Source organism: Chiloscyllium punctatum, chromosome 28 (assembly GCF_047496795.1).
Source record: "Chiloscyllium punctatum isolate Juve2018m chromosome 28, sChiPun1.3, whole genome shotgun sequence".
In the NCBI taxonomy this organism is placed as follows: Eukaryota; Metazoa; Chordata; class Chondrichthyes; order Orectolobiformes; family Hemiscylliidae; genus Chiloscyllium; species Chiloscyllium punctatum.
Window position 1 is genome coordinate 1,374,549 of NC_092766.1, and position 26,578 is coordinate 1,401,126.

At 51.2% G+C, this 26,578-nt stretch overlaps 1 protein-coding gene across 1 annotated transcript in view; it reads right to left on the bottom strand.

Moving 5' to 3' along the window:
• LOC140453872 (aminopeptidase Ey-like) overlaps nucleotides 1-25,998 on the bottom strand; it is a 63,396-nt gene extending 37,398 nt beyond the window's left edge. The window contains exons 1-6 of the mRNA XM_072548732.1: nucleotides 25,866-25,998; nucleotides 24,620-25,169; nucleotides 15,020-15,162; nucleotides 10,116-10,252; nucleotides 5,576-5,702; nucleotides 271-425 (exon numbers count right to left, since the gene is read on the bottom strand). Coding sequence (XP_072404833.1) covers nucleotides 271-425; nucleotides 5,576-5,702; nucleotides 10,116-10,252; nucleotides 15,020-15,162; nucleotides 24,620-25,169; nucleotides 25,866-25,998 — 1,245 coding nt within the window. The remainder of the gene's footprint in view (nucleotides 1-270; nucleotides 426-5,575; nucleotides 5,703-10,115; nucleotides 10,253-15,019; nucleotides 15,163-24,619; nucleotides 25,170-25,865) is intronic.
• Between the last annotated feature and the right edge of the window lie 580 nt (nucleotides 25,999-26,578).

Below are 26,578 nucleotides of genomic sequence, written 5' to 3' on the forward strand. Positions count from 1 at the left end.
CTGCTGGTTGGATCTTGGTACAAAATGGCCGCCCCCCCCTCTCCCTACATCACCCCTGACAACACCCCAAGATATGTCAACCAATTGGCCATTCTCAGCAGGGAATTTAGCGGATGTCATTGGATGGAAATTAGAGGCTGGAATAGGTTTCGAACGATCAAAAGAGCTGGTCCGGGGCCAAGTGATGTCAGCCATCTTGAAGCCTGGCAATGCATGTGAATGAGAAGGTGAGGTGGGGAGGGGCGGGAGGCAGAGGCAGTCGGAGCTCACCTGGTGAGTGAACTCGTGGGCCAGCACCAAGGTCAGGGCTCGCAGGCTGCTCTCCGATTCCTCCTTGGCGTCGTACAACAGGTTCACCTCCCGGAAGATGATGAGGCCCCAGTTCTCCATTCCGCCGCTCTCGAAACTGGGCACGGCCACCAGGTCTGAGGAGATCCCAGGAAGCCACAGTCAGTCACAGAGCCATACAGCATGGAAACAGACCCTCCGCCCCAAAAAGTCCACAACAAGCAGACATCCCAATCTGACCGAGTCCAATTTGCCAGCAGTTGGTCCATATCCCTCCTAACCTTTCCTATTCGTGTACTCATCAGATGCCTTTTATGGGGAGGTGAGGATAGATTGTGTCACATAGAGTCATCGAGATGTACAGCACGGAAACAGACCCTTCGGTCCAAATTGTCCATGCTGACCAGGTATCCCAATTCAATCTAGTCCCACCCAGCCCATATCCCTCCAAACCCTTCCTATTCATATACCCATCCAAATACCTTTTAAATGTTGTCATTGTACCAGCCTCCACCACTTCCTCTGGCAGCTCATTCCATACACGTACCACCCTCTGTGTGAAAAAGTTGCCCCTTCAGGTCCCCTTTTATATCTTTCCTGTTGTTATGAAGATGTGGGTGTACTGTACTTTCAAGCGAGCTGAAATTTCTGGCGAGCACAGTGTTCCAAACAAGGGAACAGTGTAACATTTGGTCACACAATGAGTTAAGAGTTGTGTTGCCTGGATACAAAAACAAATTCGAATTTGATCAATCAGTTTAAATTATGCCCCAAGATACTAAACTCCAATCAAGTTTGAATTTAGTATTTTGACAATATTAAAACCAATGAAACGATCCGCTGCTTTGGGGTATAAGTGTTAGATATTTTGAACAGAGCGTTAAAGAGCACGAACAAAAACAGACTGCCCACAGAACTGATCTCTGAAAGGTACCTTTATCTGTAAAAGACCTGTGAAGCGAAATCCTGAAGAGACAGGGGAAAATCTACAGAGGACACTCGGCTAAGCTGACTGGTTTCGAAACATGATTTGTAAATCCTAATTGGGACATTTTTTTTATCAGACCAGTACCGTCGAGGGGGAAGGTAAAAGATAGGTTTGGAGAAATGAATCGTAAATAGTTGTTAGTTAACTATTCTGTGTTCGACTTTAAAAAAATAAAGTTGTTAATTTTAACTTCAAGTAGTGACTTTTGGGAAAGTTCTTTGCCTCCTGAATTTTAACAGATTACAGCACAGGGTGAATCTTTTCTGGTGTTGCTGGTTTAAATTAGCAGAAGGGTTGACCCTGTGCCACAACGCTGTTATGAAGGTGAAGGCATGTGCTTTCAAAGAGAGCGATTGCTGCTCTGAACTGAGAGCTTACCTATGTATGTGTCTGGATGATAGTACCAGAGTGTACTGGAAAATTGAAAATAAGTTAAATTTGGCTGTGAAATGGATACCTGAGTTGGTCGCTGTTTTGACGACAATTCAAGTTTGATTAATCAGTTTAAATTATGCCCCAGGATACTAAAACCCAATTGAGTTTGAATTTATTGTTTTGCCAACATCGCACCAATCAGATGACCTGATGTTGGTGGGGTGGGGGGGGGGGGATAAAAATGCGGACATTTTGAAAATCGGAGAGAGAGCAACTGCCAACGAGATAGAAAAGCCTGGAGATCGAATACCTTAATCTCCAAGAAATTAGGAACACTCTCTATCGAAGGTATCTTTTCATATGAAATATATTCACAGTATAAAGAAAGAGGATGACCCAGGGAGATCTTCAGTCGGAAGAAGACAGATACCAAAGATGACAGCGGCTGTGTGGTTTTGAAATTAAGTTGATATAATTTTAATAAGTGTTTTATCGGAACAGCATATTGGTATAGAGTTGGAGGCAGGTAATAAGCAGTTAAGAGAAACAGAGGCTGAGAGTTGCGAATAGTTGCTGTTTAATGTTCACTTTTAGAGTTAAAGAATAAATTGATACTATTTTCATTAAATTGTGCAATTTGGGAGTTCTCTGTCACTCATATTTTAACAGGTTATGAGGCAAGGTGAGCTTTACTGGGTGTTTGCTTTAATTAACAGAGGGGTTCGCTGCTGTATCAAAACATTCCCCTCGCACCCTAAATCTATGCCCCTCTAGTTCTGGACTCTTTGACCCCAGGGAAAAGACTTTGTCTCTTTACCCTATCCTGCCCCCCATGATTTTATAAACCTCTATAAGGTCACCCCTCAGCCTCCGACGCTCCAGGCAAAACAGCCTCAGCCTCTCCCTGTAGCTCAAACCCTCCAAACCTGGCAATGTCCTTGTGAATTATTTCTGCACTGTCTCAAGTTTCCTATAGCAGAGAGACCAGAATTGAATGCACCATTCCAAAAGCAGCCTAACAATGTCCTGAACAGCCACAACATGACCTCCCAACTCCTGTACTCAATACTCTGACCAATAAATGAAAATATACCAAACACCTCCTTCATTATCCTATCTACCTGCGACTCCACTTTCAAGGAGCTATGAACCTACACCGCAAAGTCTCTCTGTTCAGCACCACTCCCCAGAGCCCTATCATTTCCTATCATGGGATACAAAGAGCCAGAAACTTGGGTTCACTTCCAGCCTCAGGCAACTGTGTGGATTTTGTGCAATTACCCACCCCACCCCCTCCCATCACGTCCGCGTGGGTTTCCTCCGGGTGCTCCTGTTTCCTCCCACAGTCCAAAGATGTGCAGGTTAGGGTGGATTGGCCATGCTAAATTGTCCCATAGTGCCCAGGGATGTGTAGATTAGAGTGGATTGGCCATGCTAAATTGTCCCAAAGTGCCCAGGGATGTGCAGGTTAGGGTGGATTGGCCATGCTAAATTGTCCCATAGTGCCCAGGGATGTGCAGGTTAAGGTGGATTGGCCTTGCTAAATTGTCCCATAGTGCCCAGGGATGTGCAGGTTAGGGTGGATTGGCCTTGCTAAATTGTCCCATAGTGCCCAGAGATGTGCAGGTTAGGGTGGATTGGCCATGCTAAATTGTCCCATAGTGCCCAGGGATGTGCAGGTTAGGGTGGATTGGCCATGCTAACTTGTCCCATAGTGCCCAGGGATGTGCAGGTTAGGGTGGGTTGGCCATGCTAAATTGTCCCATAGTGCCCAGGGATGTGCAGGTTAGGGTGGATTGGCCATGCTAAATTGTCCCATCATGCCCAGGGATGTGCAGGTTAGGCTGGATTGGCCATGCTAAATTGTCCCGTAGTGCCCACGGATGTGCAGGTTAGGGTGGATTGGCCTTGCTAAATTGTCCCATAGTGTCCAGGGATGTGCAAATTAGGGTGGATTGGCCATGTTAAATTGTCCCATCATGCCCAGGGATGTGCAGGTTAGGGTGGATTTGCCATGCTAAATTGTCCCGTAGTGCCCAGGGATGTGCAGGTTAGGCTGGATTGGCCATGCTAAATTGTCCCGTAGTGCCCAGGGATGTGCAGGTTAGGCTGGATTGGCCATGCTAAATTGTCCATTAGAGCCCAGGGATGTGTATGTTAGGGTGGATTGGCCATGCTAAATTGTCCCATAGTGCCCAGGGATGTGCAGGTTAGGGTGGATTGGCCATGCTAAATTGTCCCATAGTGCCCAGGGATGTGCAGGTTAGGGTGGATTGGCAATGCTAAATTGTCCCATAGTGTCCAGGGATGTGCAAATTAGGTTGGATTGGCCATGTTAAATTGTCCCATCATGCCCAGGGATGTGCAGGTTAGGGTGGATTTGCCATGCTAAATTGTCCCATAGAGCCCAGGGATGTGTAGGTTAGGGTGGATTGGCCTTGCTAAATTGTCCCATAGTGCCCAGGGATGTGTAGGTTAGGGTGGATTTGCCATGCTAAATTGTCCCATAGTGCCCAGGGATGTGCAGGTTAGGGTGGATTGGCCATGCTAAATTGTCCCGTCGTGCCCAGGGATGTGCAGGTTAGGCTGGATTGGCCATGCTAAATTGTCCCATAGAGTCCAGGGATGTGCAGGTTAGGCTGGATTGGCCATGCTAAATTGTCCCATAGTGCCCAGGGATGTGCGGGTTAGGGTGGATTGGCCATGCTAAATTGTCCCATAGTGCCCAGGGATGTGCAGGTTAGGGTGGATTGGCCATGCTAAATTGTCCCATAGTGCCCAGGGATGTGCAGGTTAGGGTGGATTGGCCTTGCTAAATTGTCCCATAGTGTCCAGGGATGTGCAAATTAGGGTGGATTGGCCATGTTAAATTGTCCCATCATGCCCAGGGATGTGCAGGTTAGGGTGGATTTGCCATGCTAAATTGTCCCGTAGTGCCCAGGGATGTGCAGGTTAGGCTGGATTGGCCATGCTAAATTGTCCCGTAGTGCCCAGGGATGTGCAGGTTAGGCTGGATTGGCCATGCTAAATTGTCCATTAGAGCCCAGGGATGTGTATGTTAGGGTGGATTGGCCATGCTAAATTGTCCCATAGTGCCCAGGGATGTGCAGGTTAGGGTGGATTGGCAATGCTAAATTGTCCCATAGTGCCCAGGGATGTGCAGGTTAGGGTGGATTGGCCTTGCTAAATTATCCCATAGTGTCCAGGGATGTGCAAATTAGGTTGGATTGGCCATGTTAAATTGTCCCATCATGCCCAGGGATGTGCAGGTTAGGGTGGATTTGCCATGCTAAATTGTCCCATAGAGCCCAGGGATGTGTAGGTTAGGATGGATTGGCCTTGCTAAATTGTCCCATAGTGCCCAGGGATGTGTAGGTTAGGGTGGATTTGCCATGCTAAATTGTCCCATAGTGCCCAGGGATGTGCAGGTTAGGGTGGATTGGCCATGCTAAATTGTCCCATAGAGTCCAGGGATGTGCAGGTTAGGCTGGATTGGCCATGCTAAATTGTCCCATAGTGCCCAGGGATGTGCGGGTTAGGGTGGATTGGCCATGCTAAATTGTCCCATAGTGCCCAGGGATGTGCAGGTTAGGGTGGATTGGCCATGCTAAATTGTCCCGTCGTGCCCAGGGATGTGCAGGTTAGGGTGGATTGGTCATGAGAAATGCAGGTTATGGGGATAGATTTGGGAGGTTGGGTACTCTTTGAAGGGTCAGTGTGGACCTGATGGGCCAAATGTCCTGATTCTGCGCTGTTGGGAATCTGTGATTAGCTGTATATAAGTCCTGCGCTGGTCTGCCTTACCAAAAGCGCAGCACCTTTAACTGAATTCAACTCCATCCGCCAATCCTTCAGCCCATCTGATGGGACCTGGCCCTGTCACCTCAGAGCCTGGTGGTATCTCCCATCCCATTGGCCACTTACCCATCTTCGTCAGCGGGTAGGAGATGTCGAATTTGTTGGCAAAGAATTCGAGGAGTCTCCCGGCAACCTTCAGGGCGTAGTCACCCTCCCCTGCCTCAATCATCTCCTTCCGGCCCCAGACCTTAAACTGGAAAGAAATAGTTAATCACTCGGTCTGAGATCTCAGCAAGATCTCACTCCTACCCTCCCTCTCACTCCTACCCTCCCCCTCGCTCCGACCCTCCTACCCTCCCCCTCACTCCTACCCTCCCCCTCAGAGCATCCAAGTTGCAGCCCCCATCGATGCCTCATAATTGGTCTCCCAGAATCCCACAGCACGACAGGGAAGGTGACGGCCTCTTGGTATCACTGCTAGAACATAGAACATAGAACATAGAACAATACAGCACAGAACAGGCCCTTCGGCCCACGATGTTGTGCCGCACTTCTATCCTAGATTAAGCACCCATCCATGTACCTATCCAAATGCCACTTAAAGGTCGCCAATGAATCTGACTCTACCACTCCCTCGGGCAGCGCATTCCATGCCCCCACCACTCTCTGGGTAAAGAACCCACCCCTGACATCTCCCCTATACCTTCCACCCTTCACCTTAAATTTATGTCCCCTTGTAACACTCTGTTGTACCCGGGGAAAAAGTTTCTGACTGTCTACTCTATCTATTCCTCTGATCATCTTATAAACCTCTATCTGCTGTACTATTAACCCAGACACCCAGGGAATGTTCTGGGGACACAGGTTCAAATCCCCTCCATGGCAGAGGGTGGAATTTGAATCCAATAGAAATCTGGAATAAAGAGTCGATTGATGACCATGAATTCATGGTGGATTGTTGGGAAAGTCTATTGGGAGTGTTTGATGGGGTGGGGGGTGGGGGTAGGGGGTAGGGGATAGCGGGGAGGGCACTGTAGAAGGAGCTTTACTCTGTATCTAACCCTGTGCTGTCCCTGTCCCTGTCCCTGGGATGGGGGGGGGGGGACAGTGTAGAGGGAGCTTTACTCTGTATCTAACCCTGTGCTGTCCCTGTCATAAATCTGTGCAGCATGGAAACAGACCCTTCGGTCCAACTCGTCCGTGCCGACCAGATATCCCAACCTAATCTAGTCTCATTTGCCAGCACTTGGCCCATATCCCTCCAAACCCTTCCTATTTATGTCCCCATCCAGATGCCTTTTAAATACTATCATTGTACCAGCCTCCCCCACTTCCTCTGGCAGCTCATTCCACACACATAGCACCCTCTGTGTGAAAAAGTTGCCCCTAAGGGCCCTTTCCCCTCTCACCCTAAACCTATACCCCTCTCGCTCTGGACTCCCCCACCCCAGGGAAAAGACCTTGCCTATTTACCCTATCCGTGCCCCTCATGATTTTATAAACCTCTATAAGGTCACCCCTCAGCCTCCGACGCTCCAGGGAAAACAGCCCCAGCCTGTTCAGCCTCTCCCTGTAGCTCAAACCCTCCAACATCCTTGTAAATCTTTTCTGAACCCTTTCTGGGAATGGTTGAATCCCCCTTCCGTACCCTTTTCCTTATTTGTCTGTGTCCAGAATGCTCCAGGCCATTCCTTCTTCGTGTCTGTGTTCAACACCCTCCAACCATTCCCTCCTTCCCCCACATCCCCCTTTTTCAGTCCGTCTCCTCTTCCCTCCCCCAGCCCCTTTTGCAAGTTCCTGGTGAATCCTGTCTCCTCCCCTTAACCTTTCCCGCTCCGAGGGGATCGATTCCAGTTCCTCTCTCAGGTCAAATAGGAGCCCCTCATCTGCTCCTGTTCTGGGAAATCTCCCTCCGTTCTGCCCGTCTCTAATATAAATTGGAACAGGAGTAGCCCATTTGACCCATAGGTAGCCAGTGTCCAGAATCTGTTAAGTACATCCCTGCCGGGTCAGTGTGGAATGGACTGTTCCTAAGTTAATAGCTGTACTTGGTGTGTGGTTTTGAAGTTGGCATATCCCACGCCCTTCACCAGCTCACTGGATTGGTTACCGTGCGACTGGACCTGCAGGGCGGAGTCTCTTGACTTTCCCAAAAACGGCCCTCAACCATCCAACCCAACCCAACCCAGCCTTTGGAGAGCCTCCCCGATCTCCACTACGATGGGCAGAGCGGCCTTGTTCCGTGTCACAGATGGGCCGAATGGCCTCTTTCTGTTCCACGGATGGGCCGAGTGGCCTCTTTCTGTTCCAAAGCTTTTCTGTGGCCACCAGGGTTAGTGGAAAATCAAACCTTACCAAGTAAATTAGAGAGACCTTAGCAGATTTAAAAAAAAAACATGTATTATTGACCTATTTTTTAACAAACCTGTTCAGAGATGTTACTACACACCACTGAAGCAGGAGGGACTTGAACCTGGGGCCTCCCGGTCTGGGGGTGAGGACACAAGATGACAGGCCTAACCAGATTAATATGTAAAGTTAGCACCACCAATATTGAGTGTCACATTACCAGGTTAACTCATTGACCTGCACTAACAGCTACTCAATTCAGTGTTTCATTTCCGGTTTAGCGTCCAATAAGGTTATCGAGTTAAGGTTGACAGAGTTATGTGGCAGGTTAACCTGCTAACTTGGGCTCATTAATACATTTAGTGTTTGTTTCTAAGATAACATTAACAGTCTAGCTGAGAGATTCATATGGCATGAAACGGTTAACTAATTATTTCCCATTACCAGATTAATGAATAGTTTAGAATCAAAGATTCTCGACAACCTTCAGTCCAACAGGTCCACACCGACCCTCCGAAGAGTGACCCACCCAGACCCATTCCCCTACCATTTTATCCAACATTCACCTCTGACTAATGCACCTAACCTGCACATCCCTGGGCACTATGGGACAATTTAGCATGGCCAATCCACCCTAACCTACACATCCCTGGGCACTATGGGACAATTTAGCATGGCCAATCCACCCTAACCTACACATCCCTGGGCACTATGGGACAATTTAGCATGACCAATCCACCCTAACCTACACATCCCTGGACACTATGGGACAATTTAGCACGGGCCAATCCACCCTAACCTACACATCCCTGGACACTATGGGACAATTTAGTATGGCCAATCCACCCTAACCTACACATCCCTGGGCACTATGGGACAATTTAGCACGGGCCAATCCACCCTAACCTACACATCCCTGGACACTATGGGACAATTTAGTATGGCCAATCCACCCTAACCTGCACATCCCTGGACACTACGGGACAATTTAGCATGGCCAATCCACCCTAACCTGCACATCCCTGGGAACTATGGGACAATTTAGTATGGCCAATCCACCCTAACCTGCACATCCCTGGACACTACGGGACAATTTAGCATGGCCAATCCACCCTAACCTGCACATCCCTGGACACTATGGGACAATTTAGCATGGCCAATCCACCCTAACCTGCACATCCCTGGGGCACTATGGGACAATTTAGCATGGCCAATCCATCCTAACCTGCACATCCCTGGGCACTATGGGACAATTTAGCATGGCCAATCCACCCTAACCTGCATATCCCTGGGGCACTATGGGACAATTTAGCATGGCCAATCCATCCTAACCTGCACATCCCTGGGCACGATGGGACAATTTAGCATGGCCAATCCACCCTAACCTGCACATCCCTGGGCACTATGGGACAATTTAGCATGGCCAATCCACCCTAACCTGCACATCCCTGGACACCATGGGACAATTTAGCATGGCCAATCCACCCTAACCTGCACATCCCTGGACACTATGGGACAATTTAGCATGGCCAATCCACCCTAACCTGCACATCCCTGGGCACTATGGGACAATTTAGCATGGCCAATCCAGCCTAACCTGCACATCCCTGGACACTATGGGACAATTTAGCATGGCCAATCCACCCTAACCTGCACATCCCTGGGCACTATGGGACAATTTAGCATGGCCAATCCACCCTAACCTGCACATCCCTGGACACTATGGGACAATTTAGCATGGCCAATCCACCCTAACCTGCACATCCCTGGGGCACTATGGGACAATTTTGCATGGCCAATCCATCCTAACCTGCACATCCCTGGGCACTATGGGACAATTTTGCATGGCCAATCCACCCTAACCTGCACATCCCTGGGCACTATGGGATAATTTAACACGGCCAATCCATCCTAACTTGCACATCTTTTGACAGTGGGAGGAAACCAGAGCAACCGGAGGAAACCCACGCAGACACGGGGAGAGAATGTGCAAACTCCACACAGACAGACAGTTGCCAGAGGCTGGAATTGAACCCATGAGGCAGTGGTGCTAACTGCTGAGCCACCGTGCCACCCCATGAGTATGGGATAACCAGGTGAGTGTCACATTACCCAGTCTGCTAAATATAGTTTGCATGAACATTACCAGGATAGGAAATAGATCTTTCGTGGTATCATGTTAACTCAATACGACCAGGTTACCAGCAGTGTAAGGTTCTTGACGTAGTTAATCAGTATGGCTTTGCCTTCTCTACGCGTACTCTAATATAACTGGGCTGGTCGATAGGATCAGTGTGGCTGGCTAGTCAATGATTACCTGTACTCCATGATATGTCTCTTCGATAAATCGGAACTCGGAAACCACTAAGGCCAGGAGGTATGTGGACATCTTTAAGGTACGCTCGAAAATTGTCACAGTCCATTCCTGGCCGTGGATCCATAACGCTGAGACTCCTGTAGCCAGACACAATTAGTGAAGTGTATTTGTGCGTTAGCAAGGTGATGAGGGGGGGAGGCATGGGGAGTGACAGAGGGGGAAAGACCAGCAGAGTCTGACATTAATGATACACAATCACCGGTGAGGTGAGGCGGTTATGAGCATGTGAAGGGTGGGCTTAACTGAGATGGCATCGCCCTTCACAATAATGGCACAGATGCTTTGCAGACCATCTCCAAACACACCGAGATCCGGGCAAGATCCTGGTGTGGGCTGGCAAGTGGCAAGTAACATTGGTGGCACACAAATGCCAGGCAATGACCATCGCCCCCTTGATGTTCAATGGTGTTACCATCACTGAATCGCCCCCACTATCAACATCCTGGGGGTTCCCATTGAGAGAGAATCTAACCATCACCCCCTTGATGTTCAATGGTGTTACCATCACTGAATCCCCCCCCCCCCCACTATCAACATCCTGGGGGTTCCCATTGAAAGAGAATCTAACCATCGCCCCCTTGATGTTCAATGGTGTTACCATCACTGAATCCCCCCCCCCCACTATCAACATCCTGGGGGTTCCCATTGAGAGAGAATCTAACCATTGCCCCCTTGATGTTCAATGGTGTTACCATCACTGAATCCCCCCCCACCCACTATCAACATCCTGGGGGTTCCCATTGAGAGAGAATCTAACCATTGCCCCCTTGATGTTCAATGGTGTTACCATCACTGAATCCCTCCACTATCAATATCCTGGGGGTTCCCAGTGAGAGAGAATCTAACCATCACCTCCTTGACGTTCAACGGTGTTACCATCACTGAATCCGCCCCCGCCACTATCAATATCCTGGAGGTTCCCATTGGCCAGAAACTGAACTGGACCCAGCCCCATATAAACACAGCGGCTCCAAGAACAGGTCAGAGGCTGGGAATCCTGAATAACTCCCCTCCTGACTTCCCCCCCCCCCACCACAAAGCCTATCCCTCTATTAACAAGGCACAAGTCAGGAGGGTGAGGGGAATACTCCCCACTCACCCAGATCGGGGGCAGCTCCGACAACACTCGAGAAACTCGACACAGCCCAGGGAGAAAGCTTGATTGGCACCACACCCACAAACACACCCTCCCTCCCTCCCCCAGACACTCAGTCACAGCAGGGTGTACCATCCACAAGACCCACTGCAGCAACTCGCTGAGATAGGTTCTGATTGCAACGTGTAACAGGGCCGGACGGAATAAATCCCCCAGATTAGGTGATGGGGGGAGCAGTCTCAAGATATGGGGTAGGAGTGAGGTGAGAAACCATTTCCTTACTCAGTGAGTGGTCAGCCTGTGGGATTCACTCGGAATGCTGGTGCAGCCTTATCGGGCCGATGGGCGTCCACCATTCCCACAATTCCAGGATGCTCCCCCTTCTGATCCTTTTTGCTACCCTGCCATCTTTCACCATCGGTCCTTGTGACCAGCAGGAGGCATTGCGCGAGGGTGAAAATCAATCCGTCAAGTGTGGCAATCAGTTAGGGCGGCACGGTGGCTCAGTCGTTAGCACTGCTGCCTCACAGCACCAGGGACCCGGGATCGATCCCAGCCTCGGGACGGCTGCCTGTGTGGAGTTTACACATTCTCCCCGTGTCTGTGTGGGTTTCCTCCGGGTGCTCCAGTTTCCTCCCACAGTCCAAAGACATGCAGGTTAGGGTGGATTGGCCATCCCAGAGTGTCAATTTAGCATGGCCAATCCACCCTAACCTGCATATCCCTGGACACTATGGGACAATTTAGCATGACCAATCCACCCTAACCTACACATCCCTGGACACTATGGGATGGCCAATCCACCCTAACCTGCACATCCCTGGGCACCATGGGACAATTTAGCATGGCCAATCCACCCTAACCTGCACATCCCTGGGCACCATGGGACAATTTAGCATGGCCAATCCACCCTTACCTGCACAACCCTGGGCACTATTGGACAATTTAGCATGGCCAATCCACCCTAACCTGCACATCCCTGGGCACTATTGGACAATTTAGCACGGCCAATCCACCCTAACCTGCACATCCCTGGGCACTATGGGACAATTTAGCATGACCAATCCACCCTAACCTACACATCCCTGGACACTATGGGACAATTTAGCATGGCCAATCCACCCTAACCTGCACAACCCTGGGCACTATTGGACAATTTAGCACGGCCAATCCACCCTAACCTGCACATCCCTGGACACTATGGGACAATTTAGCATAGCCAATCCACCCTAACCTGCACATCCCTGGGCACCATGGGACAATTTAGCATGGCCAACCCACCCTAACCTGCACATCCCTGGGCACCATGGGACAATTTAGCATAGCCAATCCACCCTAACCTGCACATCCCTGGACACTATGGGACAATTTAGCATAGCCAATCCACCCTAACCTGCACATCCCTGGGCACTATGGGACAATTTAGCATGGCCAATCCACCCTAACCTGCACATCCCTGGGCACTATGGGACAATTTAGCATGGCCAATCCACCCTAACCTGCACATCCCTGGGCACTATGGGACAATTTAGCATGGCCAATCCACCCTAACCTGTACATCCCTGGGCACTATGGGACAATTTAGCATGGCCAATCCACCCTAACCTGCACATCCCTGGGCACTACGGGACAATTTAGCATGGCCAATCCACCCTAACCTGTACATTTTTGGATTGTGGGAGGAAACCGGAGCACCCGGAGGAAACCTACGCAGACACAGGGAGAATGTGCAAACTCCACACAGACATTTATCCCGAGGCTGGAATCGAACCTGGCGCCGTGAGGCAGCGGTGCTAACCACTGAGCCACTGTGGGGTGGGGGACCTGATTGAAACTTACTGAGGATAGAGTGGAGGTGGAGAAGACCAGTAGAAGAGACCAGGACCCGGGGCTGAAGCCTCAGTGGGAAGGGACGCTCCTTCAGAACTTTCTTCAGCCACAGGGTGGTGCATCTGTGGATCTCATTGCCCCAGAGCACTGTCGAGGCCAAGTCATTGTAAGTGTCTTTAACACAGAGATAAACAGGTTCCTGATTGGTAAGGGTAACAAGGTGAGGGGGAGAAGGCAGGAAAATGAGATTGAGAAACCAGGATGTCATCAAGACTAGAGGGTTTGAGCTATAGGGAGAGGCTGAACAGGCTGGGGCTGTTTTCCCTGGAGCGTCGGAGGCTGAGGGGGTGACCTTATAGAGGTTTATAAAATCATGAGGGGCATGGATAGGGTAAATAGGCAAGGTCTTTTTCCTGGGGTGGGGGAGTCCAGAACGAGAGGGGCATAGTTTTAGGGTGAGAGGGGAAAGGGACCTGAGGAGCAACTTTTTCACCCAGAGGGTGGTACGTGTATGGAATGAGCTGCCAGAGGAAGTGGTGGAGGCTGGTACAATTGCAACATTTAAAAGTCATCTGGATGGGGACGTGAATAGGAAGGGTTTAGAGGGGTGTGGGCCAGGTGCTGGTAAATGGGACGAGATTAGGTTGGGATATCTGGGTCGGCATGGACGGGTTGGGCCGAAGGGCCTGTTTCTGTGGCTCTTTGAATGACGGTGCTGACCTGATGAGCCAAATGGCCTAATCCTCCTCCCGTATCTTCAGGGTCACATGACACTGTAAATGCAGCCCCCCCACCTTTGCCATTTTGAATGACCAGCTGAGGGGGCATCGCGAGACCCACTCTCCTCCACCTCCCAAACCCATCCCCCATCCCCCCACCTCACTTGGATCTTCGAACGCTGAATTTTGGAGGGGAGCAGGCGGGAAATATCCAAGACACATTGAGTCTCTTGGGGGGAACAATTTTTAGTTTATCTCTTTCTCCTTTGGAGGACGTACATTTTGTGTTGGAAACTGGGAATATACACGTGGAGAGTTGGAGTGGGCGGGGGGGGATTATGTTTTTGCTGCTGACGTCGATGAAGGATCGAAACGTCGAAAGTAGGAGCTGGAGCAGGCCACTCAGCCCTTCCAGGCTGCTGTCCCATTCACTGGAATCACAGCTGATTGTCTGACTCAGTCCCTGCTTTGATCCCTTCAGCCCTGATGCCTCTATCCAACTTCGTCTTGAAAACATTCCGGTCCCGAACGCTTGTCTGTGGCAGAGAATTCCGTAAGCTCCCCTACTCTCTGGGCCAAAGCATTTCTGCCCAGCTCATCCCCATATTAGATTACATTACATTACAGTGTGGAAACAGGCCCTTCGGCCCAACAAGTCCACACCGACCCACTGAAGTGCAACCCACCCATACCCCTACATTTACCCCTTTACCTAACACTATGGACAATTTAGCATGGCCAATTCACCTGACCTGCACATCTTTGGACTGTGGGAGGAAACCGGAGCACCCGGAGGAAACCCACGCAGACACGGGGAGAACGTGCAAACTCCACACAGTCAGTCGCCTGAGGCAGGAATTGAACCCGGGTCTCTGGCTCTGTGAGGCAGCAATGCTAACCACTGTGTCACCGTGCCGCCCAATAGACTGTGACCACCCGGTTTTGGACGGCCTAACTCTCCTCCTCCATCTTCAGGGTCACATGACTCTGACAAGGAGCCCCCATCGTCCACCATCAGTGCCAGCCCCCATAATTAAGATTCCCCCTACCCCTCCAGGGGGCAGAGGGGGGATGACCCCACAGGGACTGGGGGTTGGGCGAAACCGGTCAAAAGTCAAAAGTCGAAGGTCAGAAGGGTTGAGGGGGGGTGTGGGGAGGGATTCGAATTCAGCGACAGGAAGCAGCTCCCATTGACTTACTCTTGATGGGCATGTTGGAGATGGCCGATTGGTCGGGCCGGTGGATCACTGTCAGGTCGAAGGTCGCCTTCAGCGCCGGCTCGTCGAAACACGGGAACACCCTCCGGGCGTCCGTCGGCTGCATCATGGTCACGGCGAGCAACCTGGAACATTCCGGAAGAAGGGTAGAGTGGGGACGGCGTTCCGTCGCCATGGGCGACGCAAGGCCACACACAGAGAGAAACACCGGCGAGATTCCAGAGAATCTCCCAGACAGGGCGAGCGACAGACATCGCGACGGCTCCCGCGGCCCACCAGCCGCGGTTGGGTTGGGGGGTGGGGTGGGTTTGCTCCCCACTGCACTGACACACACCCCCCTCCCCAAACCAAAACCTCCACCCTAGCCTCTGATTCGAGCTGAGCTTAGTCACACTTAGCCCCATTGCTGTGTGGGGGCTGGAGTTACTTGTAGGCCCAGACCAGGTAAACACAATTAATTCCCTTCCCCTATGACACCCCCCCAACTGATGTGGTTGTTTTAATCACAATTGGTGACTGTCGTCATGGTCACCATCCCCAGGACGAGCTCCTGATTCTGGATTCGATTCATGGAATTTAAATTCCACCAGAGGCTGTCACGGGATTCGAACCCAGAGCGCAGGCCCAGGGTTATGGATCACGAACACATCAGCACCACACCACAGGCCGGACATTCATTAACAGGTCACACACTCTCACACTCACACACACACTCTCACTCACACACACACACTCTCACACACAGATGCGCACACACACACACACACTCTCTCTCATTCACACATGCACTCTCCCATACAGACACTCTCTCTCTCAAACACACACACACACATTGTCACTCGCGCACACACACATTCTCAGTCACACACACACACTCACATTCAGGCACACACAAACACTCTCACTCTCTTGCACACACCTCACACACTCACTCTCTTTCACACACACACTCTCTCACTCACACTCACACACAGGCACATAGACACACTCTCACTCACCCACACACTCTCCCACGCACACACACACACTTTCTCACACACACACTCACTCTAGCACGCTCTCTCTCTCTCACACACACATACACACACACACACGCACACAGACACAGACACACACACATACACACATTCACACATAGACACGCTCACATTCACTCACACACAGACACTCTCACACTCCTTCGGTCTCTCTCTCACACACTCTCACAACATTCTCTCGCTCTCCTGAGGAACAATTTCATGGGAGTGAACATCCTAGTTTTACCCATAATCCCAGGAAGTCCAATTTGAGGCTAAGGAGACAGAACAGACACAGGGGGCAAATTCCCGGCAGTTTTCCATCATTCCCAGGGACTGGTTCAACAAAATCCGTCACCAGGGCTCAGAGGTGTACCATATGTACCCTGAAGCAGTGGCTGAGGGAGCGAACATTTTAAAAAAAGGAACATGGATGAAGGAATTGTACAGATCGGGATGGCTTTGAGCTAACCAGAAGGGGTAAGGGGAGATGTGAAAATGTGAAGAGAGAGGAGAGAACAACAGAGAGTAACGTAGCGTCAGATGAAGTGCAATTTTTCACTCAGCAGGAAGGGAGATATGGAGAAGTTGTCTCCCCATTGTGTGTGGGAGATTCAAGGACCCGGGAGGTGGGGTGGGGGGGGGGGGAGGTGTCATCTCAGAATAACGGCCATGCTAAATTGTCCCGTAGTGCCCAGGGATGTGCAGGTTAGGCTGGATTGGCCATGCTAAATTGTCCCATAGTGCCCAGGGATGTGCAGGTTAGGCTGGATTGGCCATGCTAAATTGTCCCATAGTGTCCAGGGATGTGCAGGTTAGGCTGGATTGGCCATGCTAAATTGTCCCATAGTGCCCAGGGATGTGCAGGTTAGGGTGGATTGGCCATGCTAAATTGTCCCATAGTGCCCAGGGATGTGCAGGTTAGGCTGGATTGGCCATGCTAAATTGTCCCATAGCGCCCAGGGATGTGCAGGTTAGGGTGGATTGGCCGTGCTAAATTGTCCCATAGTGCCCAGGGATGTACAGGTTAGGGTGGATTGACCATGCTAAACTGTCCCATAGTGCCCAGGGATGTGCAGGTTAGGGTGGATTGGCCATGCTAAATTGTCCCATAGTGCCCAGGGATGTGCAGGTTAGGGTGGATTGGCCATGCTAAATTGTCCCATAGTGCCCAGGGATGTGCAGGTTAGGGTGGATTGGCCATGCTAAATTGTCCCATAGTGTCCAGGGATGTGCAGGTTAGGGTGGATTGGCCATGCTAAATTGTCCCATAGTGCCCCAGGGATGTACAGGTTAGGGTGGATTGGCCATGCTAAATTGTCCCATAGTGTTAAGTACATTAGTCAGAGGGAAATGGGTCTGGGTGGGTTACTCTTCCGATGGTCGGTGTGGGCTTGTTGGGCCGAAGGGCCTGTTTCCACACTGGAGGGAATCTAATCTAATCAGACGGCTGGGTCAGTGAGGATATTCGAGGCTGAGATGGATGTTCAGTCAGGAAGGTAATTGGGAGGAAAAGGCAGGAGTCGAGGCTGGATCAGATCAGCCACTGAAATGGCACACCAGGGTTAAGTGATCAACCTCTGCTCCTGTGGTCTCAGGCTGACCTAGGTCACCTGGTCCACAGGTAGGGACAGTACCGCCACAGGCAAGAAAAGGACAGAGCAAACATTGACGGGTCTGCTGGCTTTTGTAGAACTCGGACCACAAAGTTGTGCCAGTGGAGTTTACCAATTTAACCACAGCCACATGATGGCTGGAAGGAAAATAATGGGATCACTGATACTTTATCGGGAATGCGGCCAAGCTGAGAACAGTTAAGAACTTGGGAGAAAAAGTTATAAAGTATTTAAGAATCAGTTCAATCCCGTGTAACGAATGAGTGAGGCTGAACGGAGATAATTCTCATCATTCTTTGATGTGTGTGTCTGAGCGAGTGTTGAAATAAAAGATTTACAAGGATGTTGCCAGGGTTGGAGGGTTTGAGCTACAGGGAGAGGCTGAACAGGCTGGAGCTGTTTTTCCCTGGAGCATCGGAGGCTGAGGGGGTGACCTTATAAAGGTTTATAAAATCATGAGGGGCATGGATAGGGTAAATAGGCAAGGTCTTTACCCTGGGGTGGGGGAGTCCAGAACTAGAGGGGCATAGGTTTAGGGTGAGAAGGGAAAGATTTAAAATGGACCTGAGGTGTAACGTTTTCACACAGAGGGTGGTACGTGTATGGAATGAGCTGCCAGAGGAAGTGATGGAGGCTGGTACAATGACAACATTTAAAAGAAATCTAGATGGGTATATGAATAGGAAGGGTTTATTGGGGACCTGGGCCACGTGCTGGCAAATGTGAGTAGATTCGGTTAGGATATCTGGGTTGGCATGGATGAGTTAGGCCGAAGGGTCTATTTCCATGAAGTACACCTCTACGGTGATACAGAGGCTCAGTGGTTGACATGGCCACCTGACAGTTCGATTCCAGCATTGGGCGACTCTCTGTGTTGACGTTCTCCGCTTGTGTGGATGTGGGTTTCCTGTGGGTGCTCCAGTTTCCTCCTGCAGTTCAATGGTGTGTAGGTTAGGGTGAATTGGCCATGCTAAATTGTCCCTGTAGTGCCCAGGGATGTGTAGGTTAGGGTGGATTGGCCATGCTAAATTGTCCCTGTAGTGCCCAGGGATGTGTAGGTTAGGGTGGATTGGCCATGCTAAATTGTCCCATAGTGCCCAGGGATGTGCAGATTAGGGTGGATTGGCCATACTAAATTGTCCCTGTAGTGCCCAGGGATGTGCAGGTTAGGGTGGATTGGCCATGTTAAATTGTCCCATAGTGCCCAGGGATGTACAGGTTAGGGTGGATTGGCCATGATAAATAGTCCCGTAGTGCCCAGGGATGTGCAGGTTAGGATGGATTGGCCATGCTAAATTGTCCCATAGTGTCCAGGGATGTGTAGGTTAGGGTCAATTGGCCATGCTAAATTGTCCCATAGTGCCCAGGGATGTGCAGGTTAGGGTCAATTGGCCATGCTAAATTGTCCCATAGTGCCCAGGGATGTGCAGGTTAGGGTGGATTGGCCATGCTAAATTGTCCCTGTAGTGCCCAGGGATGTGCAGATTAGGGTGGATTGGCCAAGCTAAACTGTCCCGTAGTGCCCAGGGATGTGCAGGTTAGTGTGGATAGGCCATGCTAAACTGTCCCATCGTGCCCAGGGATGTGCAGGTTAGGGTGGATTGGCCATGCTAAACTGTCCCGTAGTGCCCAGAGATGTGCAGGTTAGGGTGGATAGGCCATGCTAAATTGTCCCATAGTGCCCAGGGATGTGTAGGTTAGGGTGGATAGGCCATGCTAAATTGTCCCATAGTGCCCAGGGATGTGTAGGTTAGGGTGGATTGGCCATGCTAAATTGTCCCTGTAGTGCCCGGGATGTGCAGGTTAGGGTGGATTGGCCATGCTAAATTGTCCCATAGTGCCCAGGGATGTGTAGGTTAGGGTGGATTGGCCATGCTACATTGTCCCATAGTGCCCAGGGATGTACAGGTTAGGGTGGATTGGCCATGATAAATTGTCCCGTAGTGTCCAGGGATGTGCAGGTTAGGGTGGATCGGCCATGCTACATTGTCCCATCGTGCCCAGGGATGTGCAGGTTAGGATGGATTGGCCATGCTAAATTGTCCAATAGTGCCCAGGGATGTGCAGGTTAGGATGGATTGGCCATGCTAAATTGTCCAATAGTGCCCAGGGTTGTGCAGGTTAGGGTGGATTGGCGATGCTAAATTGTCCCATAGTGTCCAGGGATGTGCTGGTTCGGGTGGATTGGCCATGCTAAATTGTCCCATAGTGTCCAGGGATGTGCAGGTTAGGGTGGATTGGCCGTGCTAAATTGTCCCATAGTTCCGAGGTATGTGCAGGTTAGGGTGGATTGGCCATGCTAAATTGTTCCATAGTGCCCAGGGATGTGCAGGTAAGGGTGGATTGGCCATGCTAAATTGTTCCATCGTGTCCAGGGATGTGCAGGTTAGGGTGCATTGGCCATGCTAAATTGTCCCATAGTTCCCAGGGATGTGCTGGTTCGGGTGGATTGGCCATGCTAAATTGTCCCATAGTGTCCAGGGATGTGTAGGTTAGGGTCAATTGGCCATGCAAAGTGTCCCATAGTGCCCAGGGATGTGCAGGTTAGGGTGGATTGGCCGTGCTAAATTGTCCCATAGTTCCCAGGGATGTGCAGGTTAGGGTGGATTGGCCATGCTAAATTGTTCCATAGCGCCCAGGGATGTGCAGGTAAGGGTGGATTGGCCATGCTAAATTGTTCCATAGTGCCCAGGGATGTGCAGGTTACGGTGCATTGGCCATGCTAAATTGTCCAATAGTACCCAGGGTTGTGCAGGTTAGGGTGGATTGGCCATGCTAAATTGTCCCATAGTGTCCAGGGATGTGCAGTTTAGGGTGGGTTGGCCATGCTAAATTGTCCCATAGTGCCCAGGGATGTGTAGGTTAGGGTCAAGTGGCCATGCTAAGTTGTCCCATAGTGCCCAGGGATGTGCTGGTTAGGGTGGATTGGCCATGCTAAATTGTCCCATAGTGTCCAGGGATGTGTAGGTTAGAGTGGATTGGCCATGATAAATTGTCCCATCGTGCCCAGGGATGTGCAGGTTAGGGTGGATTGGCCATGCTAAATTGTCCCATAGTGCCCAGGGACGTGCAGGTTAGAGTGGATTGGCCATGCTAAATTGTCCCATAGTGGCCAGGGATGTACAGGTTAGGGTGGATTGGCCATGCTAATTTGTCCCATAGTGCCCAGGGACGTGCGGGTTAGAGTGGATTGGCCATGTTAAATAAATTGTCGAGGAGAAAGTAAGGACTGCAGATGCTGGAGATCAGAGCTGAAAATGTGTTGCTGGAAAAGCACAGCAGGTCAGGCAGCATCCAAGGAGCAGGAGAATCGACGTTTCGGGCATCAGTCTGAAGAAGGGCTGATGCCTGAAACGTCGATTCTCCTGTTCCTTGGATGCTGCCTGACCTGCCATGTTAAATTGTCCCACAGTGCCCAGGGATATGCAGTTTAGGGTGGATTGGCCATGCTAAATTGTCCCGTAGTGCCCAGGGGTGTACAGGTTAGGGTGGATTGGTTATGGGAAACGTGAAGTTATTGGGTGACCAAGAACAAAACAGAAGTCCAGCACAGGAACAGGCCCTTCGGCCCTTCAAGCCTGTGCCAATCATTGTGGCCTCACTAAATTTTGAAAAAAAAACAACCTTCTGCCCTTATTCGATGTGTGTCCCTCCCTTCTCTGCCTATTCATGTCACCATCTCGATGTCTCTTAAATGTCCCTAACATGCCTGCTTCCACCATTTGGCAGTGTGTTCCAGACTTCTCATACGTGTCTGCATGAAAAACATCCCTCGCACATCTCCCTTAAACATTCCCCTTCTCACTTTGACCCGTGCCCTGTTGTGCCCTCTGAAACTTCAACCCTGGGAAAACAGCCTCTGAGTATCTGTGCCTCATTATTTGGCGAGCTCTGTCAGGTCTCTCTTCAGCCGTCAGTTTCCCAGGGGAAAGAATTTTGGTCGCTTCAACCGTTCCTCATTGCCAACATCACTTGAGACCAGGCCAGTCCTGGGGAACCTTCTCCCCGCCCTGTCTCCAAATCTTCCACGTCCTTCTGGTAGCGTGGTGAACCAGTGTCGAGTCGGTGTCCTGACTCCACACCGCCAAGGGTGTGTTTGAAAATGACGTTTTGCCCCACTAAAGGGGGGGGGGCGTGTAAGGGATTGCTTTTGAAGTGTGCCACTTCTAGTGACCTCATTGCGATTTTACACATTCTGCAATCTCCTCTGCGAGTGGGGAGGGGGGGTAGAATATTGGGTTAAACTGTGAAGTTGTTGGGGGGGGGGGGGTGGGGGGTACATTTGACCCACTGGATTTCGCCACCAGCCAATGGTTGGGCTGAGGGAACAAGGGGATTGGCAATTCAACACAGGTAAGCCTGACATTAGAAAGTCCAAACAAGTTGGGATTTATCCAGTACATGGTAAGGTCCTGAGGGGTATTGTAGAACAGAGCGACCTAGGATAACAAGGACAGAGTTCTTTAAAAGTGGTGTCACAGGTAGACAGAGCAGTGAAGAAAGCATTTAGCATCCTGACCTTCATCGGTTGAGGCATTGAGGAGTTGAGACATTCCTTGACATTTAGATTAGCTTACATTACAGTGTGGAAACAGGCCCTTCGGCCCAACAAGTCCACACCTACCCTCCGAAGCGCAAACCACCCATACCCCTACATTTACCCCTTTACCTAACACTACGGGCAATTTAGCGTGGCCAATTCACCTAACCTGCACATCTTTGGACTGTGGGAGGAAACCAGAGCACCCGGAGGAAACCCACGCAGACACGGGGAGACTTATTTGTATAAGTCATTGGTCAGACCGCACTTGGGAGTATTGTGTACAGTCTCGGTCACCCTGTCATTGGAAAGACATCGTTAAAATGGAAAGTGTGTGGAGAAGATTTACGAGGATGTTGCCAGTGCTAGTAGGTTGGCCAGGATAGAACTTTATTCCTTGTAATGTAAGGGGTGACCTTACTGAGGTGTATAAAATCATGAGGGGCCTAGGGATTATGAATGCAAATCCACCTTAAGTAAAGTTGCCTTCAGTTGTGTGCGCAGGAAATGGTGTCTCACGGGCTTGATTGAGTTTTTTGAAGAAGTAACGAAGAGGATTGATGAGGGTAGAGCGGTTGATGTGATCTATCTGGACTTCAGTAAGGCGTTCGACAAGGTTCCCCGTGGGAGACTGGTTAGCAAGGTTAGATCTCATGGAATACAGGGAGAACTAACCATTTGGATACAGAACTGGCTCAAAGGTAGAAGACAGAGGGTGGTGGTGGAGGGTTGTTTTTCAGACTGGAGGCCTGTGACCAGTGGAAGGCCACAAGGATCGGTGCTGAGCCCTCTACTTTTCATCATTTATATAAATGATTTGGATGTGATCATAGACATTATAGTTAGTAAGTTTGCTGATGACACCAAAATCGGAGGCATAGTGGACAGCGAAGAAGGTTACCTCAGATTACAACAGGATCTTTACCAGATGGGCCAATGGGCCAAAGAGTGGCAGATGGAGGTTAATTTCGATAAATGTGAGATGTTTTGGAAAGGCAAATCAGGGCAGGACTTATACACTTTCTGGCAAGTCCTGGGGAGTGTTGCTGAACAGAGAGACCTTGGAGTGCAGGTTCATAGCTCCTTGAAAGTGGAGTCGCAGGTCGATAGGATAGTGAAGAAGGCGTTTGGTATGCTTTCCTTTATTGGTCAGAGTATTGAGTACAGGAGTTGGGAGGTCATGTTGCGGCTGTACAGGACATTGGTGAGGCCACTGTTGGAATATGGCATGCAATTCTGGTCTCCTTCCTATTGGAAAGATATTGTGAAACTTGAAAGGGTTCAGGAAAGATTCACAAGGATGTTGCCAGGGTTGGAGGGTTTGAGCTATCGGGAGAGATTAAATAGGCTAGGGCTGTTTTCCCTGGAGCGTCGGAGGCTGAGGGGTGACCTTATAGAGGTTTCTAAAATCATGAGGGGCCAGGGATAGGGTAAATAGCCTCCCCGGGGTAAGCAAGTCCAAACATGGAGGGGCATAGGTTTAGGGTGAGAGGGGAAAGGGACCTGAGGGGCAACTTTTTCACCCAGAGGGTGGTACGTGTATGGAATGAGCTGCCAGAGGAAGTGGTGGAGGCTGGTACAATGACAGCATTTAAAAGGCATCTGGATGGGGACATGAATAGGAAGGGGTTAGCGGGAACGTGGGCCAGGTGATGGCAAATGGGACTAGATTAGGTTAGGGTATCTGGGTCAGCATGGACGAGTTGGACTGAAGGGTCTGTTTTAGTGCTGTACATCTCTATGACTCTGACTATGACTCTACATAGACTTTTACCCCAGTAATGGAGAATTGAAAACGAGAGGGTATAGGCTTAAAATGAGAAGGAAAAGATTTAAGAAGGACCTGAGGGTTAGGGTTAGGCAATGTCTTCACGCAGAGAGTGGTGTGTTTAAATTGAATTCGATTCCCTACAGTATGGAAACAGGCCCTTCAGCCCAACACGTCCACACTGACCCACTGAAGAGTAACCCACCCACACCCATTCCCCCTGACTAATGCATCTAACACTACGGACAATTTAGCATGGCCTGTTCACTCGAACCTGCACATCTTTGGACTGTGGGAGGAAACCGGAGCAAACCCGCACCAGTCACGGGGAGAATGTGCAAACAACCGCACAGACAGTTACCCGAGGTAAGGAATCGAACCCAGGTCCCTGGCGCTGTGAGGCAGCAATGCTAACCACTGAGCCACCGGGCTGCCCACGCTGGGATGGGCTGCCAGAGAAAGTGGTTGAGGCACGGACAACAGCAACAGTTGAAAAAAACATTGGTATTGGGCACATGGATGGGAAGGGTTTGGAGGGATACGGGCCAGACACAGGCACTTGGAACTAGCTGAGTGGGCACTGCGGGTTAGCAGTGGGCCTGTTTCCACACCACGCTCCTCCCTCGCCCTCGCCCGACCTACTTGGTCACGCCTGCTTCTGTGTACTCGACCCGGTACAGGCCCACCAACTCGTCCGTCAGTTCGCCGCAGTAGGCCGCCTGCAGGGTGTAGACCCTGCCCTTGCGGAGAGGCGTACGGAGCAGCAGCACCAGGTAGTCATTGGCTGTCTCCTGCCAGACCCTGGCTACGGGCACCTCAGAACGGTCTGCTCCAGATTTGACCCTGACCGGCTCGGTGTAGTTCAGCATCTTGCTGTAGATGACGACCAGGTTGGTGGCCTCCAGGCACCGGAAAGTGACGGTTGACCTCCCGTGGAAGAGAAACAGGCCCGAAGAGCCCTCCCGGAACAGCCAGGGCCACAGCTCCAGCTCGTAGTTGACAGGCCTCAGGCTTCTGGGCAGCCGGGCCGACCGCCAGGGCTTCTGGGTAGGGGTCGCGACCTGGGCCGGCGGGGCCCACGACGTCCTCTCGCCAAGCGAGGCCTGGCTCACGGCCGCCAGGCCCAGAAGGACCCAGGCGCTTAGGCCGAAAGCCAACTGGGCCTTTCGAATCCGAGGCGTTTCCACGGCGACTGCGGGAAAGAGACGGCAAGGGATAAGCGAGCAATTAAACAGCAAGGTGAGGGCAGCGGAGGAGGGGGGGTGTTCCGATCGCAGTGTGGGAAAATGAAGATGGGTCACCGAGTTTGGGGGTGAAGGATTGTGTGGGGTGAGGGTGTGGTGAAGAGGAGAATTATTGTTGAGGGAACCGATTCCAGAGTCAGTCCAATTTTGTGGGGGGGAGAGGGGAGGGAAAGATTTGCCGAGGTGAAGGGTTTGAGGGCAAACTTGGAGGAGTAGGGGAGGAGCTGATCAGGGAGACGGCACAGACAACATGGGCTGAACGGCCTGGCCCTGAGTTCTTGTCATCATTTGGGGGTGGTTACTACGTCTCCTGATCTCACCCCGGAGTGAATGGGGTAAGCATGGCAACGTTGCCCCAAGGGGCCAATTCCTACCTCACTGCCCAATCCCCACCTCACCGTGGCATTACCCCCCCACCCACCACAGGGCAATACACTGACCTCTGGCTGGGCAACATCCTTGAGGGGTCACATCGCTGGTTGGCATCATCTGAAAGGTCAGGGGTGGGGCTGGGGCTGAGGGGTTACAAGGGGGGTGTGTGTGTGTGTGTGTGGGTGAGAATCCTTCCCTCCCCTCCCCCGTCCCCTCCCCACCCCAAACCCACACCCACCTTCTACACCGTGAGGTCAGAATGGAGTGGTCACCCATGTGACCCCCTCGGAGTACCCCGGTTGGACGAGAGCCAGTGGCATCACAATGGCCATCCTTTTGGGCGTCAAGCTCATTGACACGACCTGCCTTCCACCGTGAGGTCACTTCCTGCCAGCGGAGAGGCATTTCTGTAGCGCCTGATCCTGCCGATGACGCAGTGTGACGTAGGGCACCCCAAGGCAGGTTGGGGGCACAGCAGGCTCCCACTGACTGAGATAGGGTGTATTGACTGTCATCAACAATTTCCCATCTTCCAATCAGCAGTGCCCACTCCCACAGCGTTGACCCTCGAACAGTGCCCACTCCCTCAGCGCTGACCCTCCGACAGTGCCCGCTCCCTCAGCACTGACCCTCCGACAGCACCCACTCCCTCAGCACTGACCCTCTGATAGTGCCCATTCCCTCAGCACTGACCCTCCGACACAGCCCCCTCCCTCAGCGCTGACCCTCCGACAGTACCCACTCCCTCAGCACTGACACTCCGATAGTGCCCACTCCCTCAGCACTGACACTCTGACAGCGCCCATCCCCTCAGCACTGACCCTCTGACAGTGCCCATCCCCTCAGCACTGACCCTCTGACAGTGCCCATCCCCTCAGCACTGACCCTCTGACAGTGCCCATCCCCTCAGCACTGACCCTCTAACAGTGCTCGTTTGCTCAGCACTTTTCAGACTGGAGGCCTGTGACCAGTGGAGTGCCACAAG